General features: G+C 40.6%; 1 protein-coding gene across 2 annotated transcripts in view; it reads left to right on the forward strand.

Annotated features, from left to right (window-relative positions):
- LOC126483785 (SLIT-ROBO Rho GTPase-activating protein 1-like) overlaps positions 1 to 17,255 on the forward strand; it is a 510,581-nt gene that overhangs the window by 427,754 nt on the left and 65,572 nt on the right. For both annotated transcript variants that reach the window (XM_050106944.1, XM_050106945.1), the window contains exons 8-11: positions 915 to 1,227; positions 5,297 to 5,509; positions 6,059 to 6,164; positions 12,452 to 12,676. In XM_050106944.1, the coding sequence (XP_049962901.1) occupies positions 915 to 1,227; positions 5,297 to 5,509; positions 6,059 to 6,164; positions 12,452 to 12,676 (857 nt within the window). The remainder of the gene's footprint in view (positions 1 to 914; positions 1,228 to 5,296; positions 5,510 to 6,058; positions 6,165 to 12,451; positions 12,677 to 17,255) is intronic.

Genomic DNA, 17,255 nt, shown 5'->3' on the forward strand with positions numbered 1-17,255 from the left:
AATATTTATTTAAATGATAGTTTTCTATACTTGTAAATGAATAACACTTCTTTCACAGAACTGATATGTGATGCCAGATTTTCAACTTGGGCTATGCCAAGTTGTCAGGAAATGCACCAGTGGTAGAAAACATTTCATACAACATTTCATCATCCTTTAACTACCTGGCCCACAAATTTATCTGGTACTTTGGCACATTCGGTGTTATGTTCAAAATGAGCCGGTTAAACACACTTAAGACTGGAAGATCTAAATGATGGATAAAGGTGTGCTGCACATAAGCCTGCCTGTAGTCAGCATATTCTATCCATTTTAATGTTGGTGCTAGCTTGAATTTCAAATACTGACGCATTCCTTGCGACTCTATGATAAGATCTACATTTCTGATAGGTATAATATTCATAAACTCTTAATTTCTTTGTCCCCTTTAGTCATTTCATACCAGTAACAGTGCGTCTACCTTTGCACTTTGATTTTGTTATTTTGAGGCACGTGACACCCTAACCTTACACTCCCTCACTGCTTGTACATGTTATTGCCTTGTATTGTACAGTTTTGGCAGATGTGTAATGCTTTTAGTACAACAAAAGTTTATGATCAGCAAGTAGCATTAATTTTTGGGATGAATCCTTTGACTTAATAGCAAATGAAAATTTGAGCTTGTAGTGTTATAAAATGTTCAGCTTGGAGCAATATAGCAGAAGTAATCAAACCAGTGTGACAGAGATTAGTATTTAAACAAATCATATCCCTTTGCTGTTTCATATGTTGCCTCAGTCAGCCAAGTTCTTAGTTTCTCCAGAGAAGGAACTTCTGAAGGATGATGTTTCTCTGAATATTTTTTCACTCAGTTTCAGAGAATCTTTATGTAAGAGTCCCACAGTTTATTGATTAAATTACTGATCATCTTCCAGAAATTCAGAGAGTACCTGATGAGCACATCTCGTATTGCCCGATTGGACGCAAAGCAGGAGTACCTGAGAGGCCTTTTGGAGAAGGAACGTTCGGGAGATGGCTCTCCGACATCCTTACGATCAGGCACAGGGGCTGGCCCCCCTGGTTCAGGGAACGGAAAGCCGCCACGTCGAAAACGGATAGGTCGGCCTCAGTTGGGTGGTCATGGGCAACCAAAGTTATTTGGAGGGAGCCTGGAAGAGTTTTTGGAAGCCACGGGTCATGACATTCCTTTGGTGTTGAAGAGCTGCATAAGGGTTATCAACTTGTATGGTGAGTACCTGTAGTATTTAATATGATAAGTAACTTTATTATTTCAAACAACAGGGATTCTCTCGCACAGATTAAATACAGTTAAAATTTTGGGTGGGAGGGAGTGGGGTGGGATGAGCGGTGGCGGGCAGGGGGGACGTTATAGGTAACAGTTATAAACAAATTGCCATTAACTTGAGGCCTTTTGAGAGTGAACCTTCGTATAGTAGACCTAAGAGTAACTATACAGTAAGAAACTCAAATTAGTTACTGAAATCAGTATGGTGATTTTTGGAGTTAAATATTTCATTAACAGGTTATCAATTATTGAAATCTGTGGGAAAATTTGTTGTTGCAGTTCATGGCTGTATAAGAAACATAATAACACAATTTTTTTGTGATCGCAGGTTGCACAGACCCACATTATGTCTTCTCTGCAACTTGTAATCGTGAAAAGTTCATTTTATGAGATAACTTTTGGCTCTATTGGTATAATTAATCAGTAAGTTTAGCTAGAGCTAAACTGTGAAATGTAGCATGCAAAGTTAATAATTTGTGACTTTCTATAAGGATTTATTGATGTTGTCTCTTTTATTTTTTTTCTTGTCTCTTTTTGCCTATATCTGCAGAAGAACTTAATTTTATTCTCATCTATCAGGTATGTTAATCCTAACAAAAGAAACTATTCAGTCTGGCCTGGTGCCATGCTTCAATTCCTAACTTTGTAATTTAATTAACACTTGTAACAATATTTCAAATGGAGAAGGGCCTTCGTCTTAGTTTCTGGTAATAAAACATAACTTTCAGAAATTTTTTAAAAGTTAATTTATGGAGATAAATGACGGCATGGACCTGGAAGTAAGTGCTAGGAGGAAGATAAAAAGGTTGCTATAGATCCTGTATTAGGATCAAGTGATTTGATGCAGTGCTGTTGAATTTGGAAAGAATTCGGTTCATATCGGTCTCCAGCAATCATATTTTATTTTTCTGCAGTTCATTAAAATCACTTCATGCCAATATGTTGTTGTTGTTTTTTTTTTCAAAATGGGTGAAAATTGCTTGTTGTTATTGTTGTGATGGTCTTCAGTCTTGAGACTGGTTTGATGCAGCTCTCCATGCTACTCTATCCTGTGCAAGCTTCTTCATCTCCCAGTACTTACTGCAACCTACATCCTTCTGAATCTGTTTAGTGTATTCATCTCTTGGTCTCCCTCTATGATTTTTACCCTCCATGCTGCCCTCCATTGCTAAATTTGTGGTCCTTTGATGCCTCAGAAACATGTCCCTACCCAACTGGTCCCTTCTTCTTGTCAAGTTGTGCCACAAACTCCCTCTTCTCCCCAATTCTATTCAGTACCTCCTCATTAGTTATGTGATCTACCCATCTAATCTTCAGCATTCCTTCTGTAGCACCACATTTCGAAAGCTTCTATTCTCTTCTTGTCCAAACTGTTTATCATCCATGTTTCACTTCCATACATGGCTACACTCCATACAAATACTTTGAGAAACGACTTCCTGATTCTTCTTCTCATGATACGGCCCCTGGCCCCAGACTTCATTCATATACAACTGCTTCAACATCTCAGTGCTCCACAACGGCAACATCGTCTCCGGGTGTTTAACTGTATCTGGCTCCAGGGTGGACTTTCCCTTCTCAGTGGAGGGATAGCATCGTGGTTCCTGTCCTTAAGCCTGGTAAGAAACCCCCTATCTGTTGACAGCTATCGGCCCAGTTAGTCTGACCAATGTTATTTGCAAGTTACTTGAACGGATGGTAGCCCGTCGGCTCAATTGGGTCCTCGAATCTCAGGATCTATTGTCCGCTTACCAGTGTGGCTTCCGAGAGGGACGGTCCTCTGATCGATCATTTACTTCGCTTGGAATCTGCAGTTCGGCAGGCTTTTTTCCCAGTGCCGCCATTTTGGTTGCAATATTTTTTGACCCCTCGCAAGGCCTATGGACACAACCTGGCGCCATCACATCTTACTTACACTTCATCAGTGGGGGTCTTCGGGGCGCACTCCTGATTTTTTATCCGCCAGTTCCTGTTCCATTGGTCATTCAGGGTTCGGGTTGGTACTGTTTTTTAGTTCTCCATGGACCCAGGAGACGGGCATCCAACAGGGTTCCGTCTTGAGTGTACTTCTTTTCCTCATTGCTATCGATGGACCTTGGGGCCTCTGTCGGTCCTTTGGTCGCCCCTGCCCCTGTATGTGGATGATTTCTGCATTTTGGTTAGTTCCTCTTCGATGGGCCTCTGCAGGGCGGCAACTCCAGGGAGCTATACGGCGTGCCCTCTGCATGGACCCTCTCACACGGGTTTCAATTCTCTCCTTTAAAATCGCGAGTGGTCCACTTCTGTTGCCGTACTACGATCCAACTTGATCCAGATCTCTATCTCGATGCACAACGATTGCCTGTGGTCACACAGTTTCGTTTCCTGGGTCTTCTTTTCAACAACAAGCCCCGTATCAGACTTCGGAAGGTAGGATGTTTCCGTAAACTCAATGGCCTTCGCTACCTTGCCCACTCCTCTTGGGGTGCGGACAGCTCCCTCCTTCTACGTCTTTATCGTGTTTTAGTTCTGTCTCGCTTGGACTATGTTTGTCAAGTTTATGGTTCTACTGCTCCTTCCACACTGCACGTGCTGGATCCAGTCCACCATCGTGGTATCCGTTTGGCCACTGGTGCCTTCCCTACTAGCCCTGTTGATAGTCTCCTGGTTGAAGCTGGGATCCGCCCACTTTCTGTTCGGCAGTCCCAGCTTCTGGTGTCTTATGTACTCACTGTCCGTTCCTCTTCCACTCATCCTTCCTATTCTATCCTGTTCTAAGACCATGGACGTCGCCCATCTGATTCCCGCCCTCTGGCTGGTTTACCGGTTGGGCTCCGCCTTGTGTCTCTTTGCCGTGATTTTCTTCAGAAACTCTTTCCTTGCTATTGCCAGTCTACATTTTATGTCCTCTCTACTTCGACCATCACCAGTTATTTTGCTCCCCAAATAGCAAAACTCCTTTACTACTTTAAGTGTCTCGTTTCCTAATCTAATTCCCTCAGCATCACCCAACTTAATTCGACTACATTCCATTAGCCTCGTTTTGCTTTTGTTCACACACACACACACACACACACACACACACACACACACACACACACACACACACATCGATGTGAACTTTGCTCTGACTTGGGTTTTCTATAATTCCAAGCATATTTGTGAGTCATATGAGATGGTATCATCCATTATTTTTTTTATTTTCAATTTAATAGTAATTTTCACTTATATTCACATGAGTACTTATTGACTCACTTTTGTTGCTGATAGTGCTGTGCAGGCTCTTCACAACAACACCTAAATTAATGTGTTGGCTAAATATAGTTCGACACTACATCATTGATGAATTTACAGAGAGCTTGAAGCTAATTTGAGTCAGTCACACATTTTCACATACACTGGTATATCAAGAGCAAAAACAAATACTGTGTGATGTACACATAAGAGAAAAGATGTTCTCCTGTAGGCCCAACCAATGGTTAAACTTCACGAGTCTTGTAGGTGTTAGTGACTCTTGTCGCACAAGAAAGTTTGGCTTTTTCACATCAAAAAATTCTGCACCAGGACCTAAATTTTCCCTTGTATTAAATGATCACCACACAGTAATTGAAGATAACAGTAGAAAGATGGTTGATGTTGATCTGTTACTGTTAGTGAGAGCTCACTATCAGCTATGATTTTGTGTCTTACAAAGCATGCATGCTGTAGGACTTCAAAAGGAAATGTTTTGTGGTTCAGATTCTACATTAGACCATTAGTCTCCTTATAACTGGGTAGGTATTCCAGTTAGCAGGTCAGAGCAAAGTGTGCACAAAAATCCAATCATTTAACTAGTACCATGATATAAACCTAATAAGTAATGTCATTCTCCTTCTGTCATAAATGTCGTATGTTATCAGCCTCCCGTACCTGTGTACCCAGATCTTAGTAAATGTGAGCTTAATGCTCCTAAGTTACATGTGATGTTATTATTTAATTTGTCTACTTTTTCGCTTTAGTTTCTAGAATTTTTACCATTTATTACTGTTACAGGTCTTCATCATCAGGGAATATTTAGAGTGTCTGGTTCCCAAGTGGAGATAAACAATTTCAGGGATGCATTTGAACGTGGAGAAGACCCACTGGCTGATGTTACTGATGCCTCGGATATAAATTCAGTGGCAGGAGTGCTCAAACTATACTTGAGAGAGCTTCGTGAACCTCTCTTTCCAATAATATATTTTGAGCATTTCATGGAATTGGCACGTGAGTTACTACATGGTATCTCTAATTTAAACAGAAGTTAATGTCAAATATGAAGGGTCATTCAAAATAGGGGGTGAATCATGTTACTAACTTCTGCCATCGATTTTCTTCAAAGTGTCAATAATTCAGTGTGTGCACTCTCATTCTCAGATGTCCGTGTATTAAAGTTACTTCTTTTTTAGTGGTTACATGCAGTTGTTTGTTTCAGTAGGGGGGGGGGGGGACATAAGAAAGTTTTGCCAGACTCCACTCCACACTAAAGAATAGGGAAGTCTGTATGTATTTTTTTTTAGAGAGAGAGAGAGAGAGAGAGAGAGAGAGAGAGAGAGAGAGAGAGAGAGAGAGATAGAGCATGACATTAGTGGATGGGTAGTTTTCCTATCTTTTAGTGTGCTCTGTCAGGCTACATCAGATTTACAAATATATTTAATTATTGTTTCTGGTTAGTCACAACTTTGAGGCTAGCAGCTGGACATTCAAATGTTCTGTCATGTCAGTGCCACTGTTGCCGATAACAATAGTTGCTAATGTTGTCCTTATTTGTTGCAGAGCTGGAGTCTAAACATGAGTTCGTTGTGAAAATGCGAGAACTAGTCCAGAGCCTTCCGAGATCTGTGGTTATTGTAATGAGATATTTATTTGCATTTCTGAATCAGTGAGTAGACCTTTCTCTAAATTTTCCTTATATGAAAAACTTGTAATACTGCACGAATGAAAATTATGAAGCTTTTTTGCAACACAGTATATAGCATCATTTGAATCCAAAGTTGTTGCTATGACTTTTGTAGTTAAACCAAAGAAAGTGGTAACAAAAAATAAGTGTTTGGCAAATGCAGGATGTCAACATTACTGATTTAATAACTAGCCTCAGAAGAGTATTAGAAGGCTTTTTAAGTGGGACTGAGAAAGGATCGTGGAAGGAGGCACAAATAGGGTAAGTTAAAGTTGGATCCTAACTTTGACTTATCAGGAAAGTGTGTGGGATGGGTCTCTCCAATTTGGGTGATTGTGTTTGATGGCTCTTTAAAGTTTTTAGAACCCTTGGAAATGCTTATACCACTAGTAAACTGTGGTTTTATTCATTGCAGACTCACCAGAAGCATTATTTATAAAACTTTGTTACATTTTATTCCATTTTTATACCAAAATTTGCTGAACCATTATTAAAACGAATCAGTAATCATTATTCACAAGCAAACCTATGTACCTTTCTTGACAACTGACAACAAACATAACATCCTATATCGCTACCAGTGTACAGGTACATTTCAGATATGTTTACCAACACAACAATGTAAAACAATCAAAAATCAGGTGACATGGACTAATACAACCCTTGAAATCCCAATACATTTTGAGCTCACCTCGTGTTTTACAGGGTGTGGTAGATAAGTAATGAGACTGGCCGCTGCGCGGCGCCCCAGTCGCTCGCAGGGCGGTCTCCACCTGTACATCACGTGGTGGGGGATCTGAGCTAACAATAGAACCGGTTCGCAGTCACGTCGGAGCTCTGGTGCAGTGAGGATCGCGCTTCGCGTATTACGTTGTTTGTGTGCCCGTGACACTTGTGAAAACGCTGAAGATGGATCGCTCGATAGAACAGCGGTATGCAATCAAATTTTGCTTTCGCTTGGGCAAAACTGCTTCGGAAACTTTTGCTATGATTACGGAGGCCTACAAAGAAGACTCCCTATCAAGAGCTCAAGTGTTCCGGTGGTTTAATGAATTTAAAAACGGGAGGGAATCCGTTGAAGACATGGAACGATCTGGACGCCCTTCAACGAGTCGTGTGGATGAAACGGTGGCCAAAGTGAAAGAACTCCTGGACTCCAACCGTCGTTTAAGTCTCAAAATGATCGCCGATGAGGTCTCCGTGAATAAATTTACGGTTCACCAAATTGTTACGCAAGATTTGATGATGAGGAAAGTTTGCGCAAAATTGGTTCCCCGAGTGCTCACTGCCGAACGACGCAACGACGAGTGGGCGTTTGCCGTGAGATGTTGAATGATTTGGAAAATAATCCACACTTTTTAGACAACGTAGTAACAGGCGACGAATCGTGGACATTCCAGTACGACCCGGAGACGAAAGCCCAGAGCTCAGAGTGGCACACACCGGCATCGCCGCGGCCGAAGAAAGCAAGAATGTCAAAGTCCCACATCAAGACAATGCTGATTGTGTTTTTCGACAAGCGGGGGTTAATTCACAAAGAGTTTGTCCCTCAGGGGAAGACTGTCAATGCCGAATTCTACAAAGAAGTCCTTCAGCGATTGCACGGAGCCGTCAAACGGAAGCGACAGGACCTTGCTCAACGCTGGCGTCTCCACCACGACAACGCTCCGGCGCACACAGCGTTCCTCGTGACCTCCTACTTGACCCGAATTGGAGTTGAAGTTTTGCCACAGCCACAAGACAGCCCTGACTTGAGTCCTCCTGATTTCTTCCTATTTCCGAAGGTCAAAAGATGCCTGAAGGGTCATCGTTTCGACGATATTCCGAACATCCAACGTGCTGTCACGAAGGCACTAACTGGGATAACTCAAACGGACTACAGTGGGGCCTATGAAGCTTGGAAAACGCGCTGGCAACGTTGTGTCGACGCCCAAGGCGAGTACTTTGAAGAATATTAACGTTTTGTACAAATTGGATCAATAAATTTGTTTTTCTAGACTGAGTCTCATTACTTATCTACCACATCCTGTATTGCATCTTCTCCTGTTGATAATTCTCACTGTCTTAGCAATTCAGCATCACATTGTAATCTCTTAATTAGGTGTTTGACTTGGGCAGAGCTTTGTAGTCTCTTAATTAGGTATTTGACTTGGTGATAGAAATATTATAGGATTGAGCAAGAGGACTGCATTTGAGTGGAATAATCTGCATTGTACACATTACGTCACCTTCTTCATTGCTGAATGTCTCATCACACAGTGTCAGATCTGCTTGGGCTCCGCATGTATCCACCAATAGAAAGAATTTGTTGTTAGCAACATATGGTTTTAATGTTGTTTCCAAAAATTTGGCATAAAGATCATTTGTTAGTTTTCCTGACTTGGACCATCTAGCAACAACATTCTTATATTCTTCTTCTAATTTGTTGATGATACCAACAGCTCGAATATCAAATTTATTGGTAGACTCTTCCACACAAAAAAAAATTATTGGCTACAGTTTCCCTGAAATGGTTAAACTGTACTATGCTTTGTAAGTGTGGGTGGTTTTAGAGAGAGTGACTTAGAACCTTTGTAATCCAGTATCCTGTTATACATAGATTCATATGGTCAACCAGTCTGCTTAACTTTAATTACATAATCAAGGTGGAAGTTTGGCACTATATGGTTCGTCTGTATACAAAACTTCTCTGCTGCTTCCACTGTTTCTTCAAAAGTTGCAACATCAGTTTTGCTGACAAATTTGGTGATTTTTTGCTGCCTTATATCATGTTAATGTTCGAAGTTTTTTACCCAAGTGTCCCTAGCAGTAAACTGAAATTTTTCTGGCACATATGAGAATGCCATTGCTATTTTGCCTAGTGTTGTAATGTTCATTGTTGCCAGTTGTTCATAAGAGCCTCATGTAGCCTGAAATCTTTCCCATGTTTCAGAGTTGATGAATGAAATGTTGTGATTTTGCCAACACCTTCTATTGCTTTCCTCCAAATTTGAAGTGGGACCTCCCCCCCTCCCACTCCCTTGATAAGGAATCATGATTTTAATGTTGGAACTTCCATTTTGGGTAAGTGTCAGCAAAATTGATGAACTTCTGCTTGACCCATAGCTGTTGCTGCAAGACCCACAGATGCAGGATGATTGTCTGTTATCATGTCCTTTTTGTTTATAAACTGAACAAGTGTAATTTAGAGCACAGGTGAATATTTGTTGTAAATATTCATAAATAGCTGTATTTATAATGTTTTCGCTAATCACTTCACTGATAGAAAATTCTTGTTGAATTCACATTTTTCAATAAAATGTTAGGTTCTTATGCAAAATCACTACAGACATGTGGCAAGGCACTGTTCACAACTGTACTGACCGTTACAAAAGTCAGAAAATGGTTGAAACCACAAAAGCATTATTTAAAACAATTTCGGTTGAAATATATTAATTAATCAACTAATTTAAAATTCATTGTAATGAAATTGAATACATTAATTTTACATGTGGGAATGGAACTGTTTAAATACATTTAAGTTTTATAATTAATAGATTAACCTTACAAGGAATAAAATAAAATGGAGCGTTAGTTAGCAATAACAATTGAAACCAAACCATATTATAGCCAGGCAAAACACTTGACCACTGTGCCACACTACTGTTGGTTAAAATTTTGTCATACTCTGTTCAAAAATCCTTTGAAACTATTTTATATTTCCGTATGGCCCACTCAGGTGAGATATTCTAGGAACCTGAAAGGGTCATCTACTGCTTCTACTGGCACAGTTTGAGCCAAATTGACGAGTCCCATCCTGCACTCTCTTGTTGTTCGTACCAGACAGTGAAGTAGGTGGCAAAGAAGTGTTTCCATTGTGGGGACTGGATGAAGGAAAGTAATTCTGTGACAAGTCCAGTGTGATTATGTGTTTGAATTTGGGTGTAGTGCTAAAACTGAAAACTAAAACTTCTACAGGTTCTTGGAAATAAGGTTAAATAATTACCATCTGTGGATCAGTTCGCCAGAGGTGTGTTAAGAAACTACTGGGCTGCTCAGTGCTAGAATGTCATCGCATGTAGTAGATTTACAGGTTTACATTAGGTTGACAGTGTTACAGGACTTTAGAGTGATGATGATGTAGTTGGAGGGCAAGGGTTTCTGCTAGGGAGATCACATTGTCTTGTGGAATTTTGGCAGTATTTGGACAAGATAATTAATGGAACAGTTCTATTAAATTGTCTTTCTTTCAGAATGAGAACCTTCAGTGTACAAACTGGCTTTCAGTTTAATAGTGTAGTATTAGATATGTCTGTCGTAACAGTGGCTCACAATTCTGATAGTAAATTAATTTGAATTTTTAGAGGACAATCTCACTGACAATAACCTCACATAAACCGTGTTGTAATAAACATTGCATATTCAAAACACACACGAGAAAATTAGCTGTTAAACCAACAAAGTTCAGTCATTACCCTCTGGTGAAATTCATAATTGCATGTAACATTCTATACATCACCCTTGCTGTGGCAGTAAATGAGGCATAAAAATATTTGTACTAATGAGCTGCCAGAACAGTTGCTGGAGTAGGTTGAAAGTTACGCAAATGCGGTTAACATTGGATACTACGAGGGTAATCCCAAAAGTAAGGTCTCCTATTTTTTTTATAAGTATATAGACCTGTTTATTTCTACAATGGTTTACATCAGTTTACAGCTGGAACATATAGCTATTTTTCGACATAATCACCATTTCTGTCGATGCATTTTTGTAGATGCTGTGGCAGTTTTTCTATGCCTGTGTCGTACCAGCTCGCCGCCATGCTGTTCAGAAAGTTATGAACTGGCGTGATTGTTGCTTGGTCTCAGGTGTAAAGTGGTATGCCCAGGTTTCGTCACCTATGGCAATTGAGTCCAGAAAAATGTCCTGTTCGGCTGCAAGGCAGTGAAGAAATGCGTGGGAAGCATCAACTCGTTGCCGCATGTGGTCCTCAGTCAGCATGCGTAGCACCCATCTTGCATACACGTTACCGTTAAAATTCTGTGAGCAGTGCTTCGGGAAAACCCAGGAACCAACGTGCAGATATCATCCAGGGTGATCTGCCAATCTTCACACATGCTTTGCTCAACCTTCAACTCTGCCTCCTCAGAAATGGACGGTCTCTTGCTCCTTTGTTCGTTGCGAATTTTGGTCCGACCAGCTGCAAACTCTCTACACCACTTACAAACATTTTTGACATACATGCACGATTCACCATACACTTCCATCAATTGGCGATGGATTTCAGTTGGCGCAGTGCCCTTTGATTAAAAAAATAGGAGACCTTACTTTTGGGATTACCCTCGTATATGCACAGTATACTGCAGCACTTCGTCTGGAGGATTACAGGTGTCGGACAGAGTGAAGTGGTGGAATTGTTTGCACACTGGACTTGCCTTCAGGATGATGTTGGCTGAAGTCTGCATCAGACCACCCATATGTAGATTTTTTGCAATTTCACTAAATTTCTCCAGGCAAATGCTGGGATGATTTCTTTTAAAGGACACAGCAGATTTCCTTCCCCACCCTTAAAAAAATCCAAGCCTATGCTGGGTCTCTTAACAGCCTTGTTGAGTTGGTATTGAACACGAATCATTCCTCCTGTCTTCTGGGTGTGGAGGTGTTACAAGAAGTCTGCTATTATTTGCCTTGTTTCAGCTAAGTGCCAACCTTAGTCAGCAAGCAGTAGTCTTTACAGTAGTATTGTAAGTAGTATTTTGTCATTTGTAACAACACAGTATCTGTTCCAATTATTCGGTATTGTTTAAATGACTTGTTACCTCTACATGCCACCCCTGTGTTTGTTTGTATGCTGATTACCCTGTAAAAGCAGTGTTTCTAGGAAGTGAGGGTCTCCCAGCCCCCCCCCCCCCCCCCGCCCCCCCCCCCTCTCCCCCCCCCCCCCCCCCCACACACACACACACACACACAGAGAGAGAGAGAGAGAGAGAGAGAGAGAGAGAGAGAGAGAGAGAGAGGAGGGGCTTCACTCCTGTTCCAGTGCCTTGATTCACATCAAAGTTTCAGTAACTTTGTACATATTTCATGTCTCTGTGGTTGTGGCCGAGTGGGTGTATCTATTAACTATAAAGGCTATCATCCAATAACTTACCAGTATTTTCAGGCATTTTTATGTTCCTGTCAAACATCCAGTGCCTCTGCTGTGCAGTGAATTGTTACTTTGCCGGTAAATGTTGAAATTAGCATACATTTTTTGCCTTAATAAGTGTTTAACCTTATTTTTCTAATAGTCTTTCAGAGTTCAGCGATGAGAACATGATGGATCCATACAACTTGGCAATTTGCTTTGGTCCCACATTGGTACCTGTGCCAGAAGAAAAGGAGCAGTACCAAGTACAGTACCAGAATCAAGTTAACGAACTCATCAAAAACATAATACTTTACCATGAGGATATATTTCCACTTGATGGAGGGCCTGTGTATGAGAAATTTATTAGCAAAGAACCAGACGAAAAGTGAGTACTTCTGCTTATTAATCTATCTGACACTTCACTTGTTAAGAGAAGTGACTTATGTTTTGTGTGTTAAGACTTTCTGTGCGTGTGGGTGCGTGCGCACGCCCATGCTTATTTTACATTTTTCACTCCTTTTCCAGAATGGGGAATTGGGAACTCTGGTTCCTTGTATTAACAAACATTGTTCTAGTTTGATTCAATTTATTGATAGGTTTGTAAGGGCAGAAAGCTATGGCTCCTGCATAGTGGTGAGAGGGGATGGATGTCCCAACATATGGTCAGGGGTAACCTTCAATAAAACCCTGGCTAGGACAAAATGCTTTTGTGCTTTTTGTATTGTAGCATGGGTTGACACATTTATCCTATCTCAGAGCTGATGGTAGGTTCTTAACTGTCTCAATGAGTTCTTTGATCTTAGCTTACAGCTCTGTGCTACACATCTTACAGTCTTCTGTTGTTTGCCTTCAACAATTGTGACAACTTTTGGCTGTTAGCGTTCCAGCACTGACTGCCTTCACCTCGCACAGTGGGGCTGCTCCCCCCTCCTCTCTCCAACCATTGGTGGAGTGTTTCAGATGAGCACAGGGATGCGAGTTAACTGCTGGCTCGCCAGTGTGCTTTGCTGCAAGGGGTGTGACGTGCTTACCATGCTATCTCCTCTGTTTTCTTCTTCATCTTCTTCTTCTCCTCCTCCTCCTCCTCCTCCTCCTCAGTGATTTCTTCTGAGTTTGCTTGATGTTCTTCCTTTCCATATGTCTTGTTTCTAGCATTGCTGTGGCCTGGAAATGCCTTGCATACATGTCAGTTCACAATGTGTGGTCCACCGCAGTGGGTGCACATTTTTTGTTGTTCTTTCTTTCGTGCACAGTTGCAGCTGTCATGTTTGCCAACGCATTTGATGCATATTGCTTAATTGTGGCAGTATTTAGTGCTGTCATGGACACTTACAGCACTGCAACTTAGCATTGGGTCCATCTGGGAGAGGTTTTACCTTGCCATCAAACCCTACTACATCCAGCTTGAAGATGTTTTTGATGTTATCTTCTGGGTTCACAAACTTATCAATTTCCAGAATAAACATTGCCGATCTGTTGTTATTAGTTCAATTTTGGAGCTTCGGTCTGCATCACATCGAAGGTTAAGCATTGTGTTACAAACTGTTTTAACACTGGACATCCATAGCAACCCCTGTAAGAGTACCATCACTTTTAGTGTATCCTTATGTAGTTCTGTCCTGATTGGCTCCTCAGTTATGTAGTTCTTCATGACCTTCATCAGGGTCTTACAATCATTATAGGTGGATGTCCATAGCTCCAGCATGGCATCATTCAGTTGGAGTGACGTATTGAAGGTACAAAATCACTGTTGCATAGGTGTCTGCCCAGTGATCTCTCATGTATTGAATGTGTACTGGTAGGAGACTAGGGTAGTACCTGTTGTGCAATGGTACTACTGCTTGTGTGTTGTGCAAGCCTCCATCTTCAGGAGTTTCTTGGTTTAAATGCTGTGGATCGAGCTGTTGTGTCTGCGTATTGGGGTAGTTGAATAGAGATGTGTGAATGGAAATTGATGAATAATTGCTTGAATAATTGAAAAAATTGATTGGAAAGAATAGTTGAAAGAAATTTGAAGGTAATTTATGAATCTGTGCACACTCCTGGATGAACTTTTAACTGATACCAGTATCAACAGATGTTTAGTATCAATACATACAATGTCAATAAACATAATTTGCATTATGTACTGCTTCATATTAATTCTTTGATTGTGACAATGTCAATGCAGGAACACCCCTCCAGTTACCACGTAAATTCTTCTTGTCTGCACCAAACCTCTTGATGCGGGATCTCGGCAGCGAGTGAAATGATGAACAGATAGAAGTTGACCTCTTAACCCTGCGAATAAATTTTGCTTTTCCAATAACTTTTTATAACACTTTTAATGTATGGTTGAAATACACATTTTTAACAGTGCTGGTACGACGGTTCCAAACATACTTCCATACGCTACCACTTCTTGAAACAAAACTGTGAAGATACATGAATTAATAAATTGAAGAACATATTTCTTACTTTGTTTCATACATATATGTAATGAAGTGTCAAAACATTTCCTTGCCACAAAACAACTCTTTAATTACCTTTGGTGCTGTCTGTACTCATTCAGTTTAGATATAGCTTATATATAAGAAAAGAAAGGAACGAAAAAATAATATAACTCAATACAGAGTTCTTATCCTTGCCATGTACATGCTGTGACAGTTTGCAGTTGCTGTGAAAACAGAAAACTTGACAAACTTTTCTGATGGTACACTGTGCTTAATATCAGAACAGCGTATAGCTCTTGTCTGCGTGCACAATTGTTTAGGGCAACTAAAAGAGAGGGAGAGTGTAATTAATACAATATATAATTGTATTGTGGGACTCAGTTTACTAGCAATTCCCCAAAATGTGTCCTCCTGTGAGTAGGAAGAGACCATGCACAGTATAGAGGGCAGCTGTCAGTACATGTGATGTTTCAAACTTAGCTTTGTAACGAAATTTCTTTGTTACGTTACGTGGGGAGGAAGTGAAATTTTGCTGGGGCGAAATTTTTAACATCGAAAAGAGATTATTTGATTTAACCACAAAAACCTCAAACATTATTCTTGTGTTCCATAGACATTCGCATAACTGAAATTTTACATTTCTATATGATCGTAATTACAATTCTGTTAACTAACACCAATTAAAAACATGAGTACACTTGATTCTGACTGAAAAAATCCTCGTGTCATATATTTATTAGGGATCCAAACAATTTCTGGTTTTTTAAAACATAAAAGTATCTGTCTCTCTATGACTTGGAAATATTGGAACTTTAATCATGAATTATTCCTGCCCTGTGCTTGTTAGTAGTACTGTGTGTAAATTTTGATGGTACATTAGTTCTTATATACACATATATATATATATATATATAGTTATAATAGAGGGAAACATTCCACGTAGGAAATATATATCTAAAAACAAAGATGATGTGACTTACCAAATGAAAGTGCTGGCAGGTCGACAGACACACAAACAAACACAAACATACACACAAAATTCAAGCTTTCGCAACAAACTGTTGCCTCATCAGGAAAGAGGGAAGGAGAGGGGAAGACGAAAGGAAGTGGGTTTTAAAGGAGAGGGTAAGGAGTCATTCCAATCCCGGGAGCGGAAAGACTTACCTTAGGGGGAAAAAAGGACAGTCTTTAAATATGTCTGCTTGTGTCTGTATGTGTGGATGGATATGTGCGTGTGTGCGAGTGTATACCTGTCCTTTTTTCCCCCTAAGGTAAGTCTTTCCGCTCCCGGGATTGGAATGACTCCTTACCCTCTCCTTTAAAACCCACTTCCTTTCGTCTTCCCCTCTCCTTCCCTCTTTCCTGATGAGGCAACAGTTTGTTGCGAAAGCTTGAATTTTGTGTGTATGTTTGTGTTTGTTTGTGTGTCTGTCGACCTGCCAGCACTTTCATTTGGTAAGTCACATCATCTTTGTTTATAGATATATATATATATATATATATATATATATATATATATATATATATATATATATATATATATATATATATATAAAACAAAGATGATGTGACTTACCAAATGAAAGTGCTGGCAGGTCGACAGACACACAAACAAACACAAACATACACACAAAATTCAAGCTTTCGCAACAAACTGTTGCCTCATCAGGAAAGAGGGAAGGAGAGGGAAAGACGAAAGGATGTGGGTTTTAAGGGAGAGGGTAAGGAGTCATTCCAATCCCGGGAGCGGAAAGACTTACCTTAGGGGGAAAAAAGGACGGGTATACACTCGCACACACACACATATATCCATCCACGTAGGAAATATGTCTGCTTGTGTCTGTATATGTGTGGGTGGATACGTGTGTGGGTGCGAGTGTATACCCGTCCTTTTTTCCCACTAAGGTAAGTCTTTCTGCTCCTGGGATTGGAATGACTCCTTACCCTCTCCCTTAAAACCCACATCCTTTCGTCTTTCCCTCTCCTTCCCTCTTTCCTGATGAGGCAACAGTTTGTTGCGAAAGCTTGAATTTTGTGTGTTTGTTTGTGTGTCTGTCGACCTGCCAGCACTTTCATTTGGTAAGTCACATTTTATATATATATATATATATATATATATATGGGAATGCCTCCTAGATATAGGTGGTACCGAGGAAAGGAAATACTCGGGGCAGACCAAAACTACTAGTAGCGTCTGTTCCCACAGTGGGCGGCTACAAAAGGCGTCTGCTCCACATGTCAGTGGTGGCCTCAACCAACCTCCTGATCTGGAAAGTCAGGTTGTACTCGGCAGCATGCCATATATCCAACTACTAAACATCATGATGGTACAACGAGAAAAATCTCATTACCCCGGGCACCAGTCAATAGACTGGGATTGTCGTGAGCATTGGATTCTGGGGCTCACGGACATCATGAGAAGAATCGGAGCTTCTCAAACTCCCTCAAGACCAAACACAAACACTACATCGGCACACTCAACGTGAACACACTGGTGAAGACATCATTTCAACATGGAGAATTTCAGAATAT

The sequence above is a fragment of the Schistocerca serialis genome, chromosome 6 (assembly GCF_023864345.2).
Source record: "Schistocerca serialis cubense isolate TAMUIC-IGC-003099 chromosome 6, iqSchSeri2.2, whole genome shotgun sequence".
Taxonomy (NCBI): domain Eukaryota; kingdom Metazoa; phylum Arthropoda; class Insecta; order Orthoptera; family Acrididae; genus Schistocerca; species Schistocerca serialis.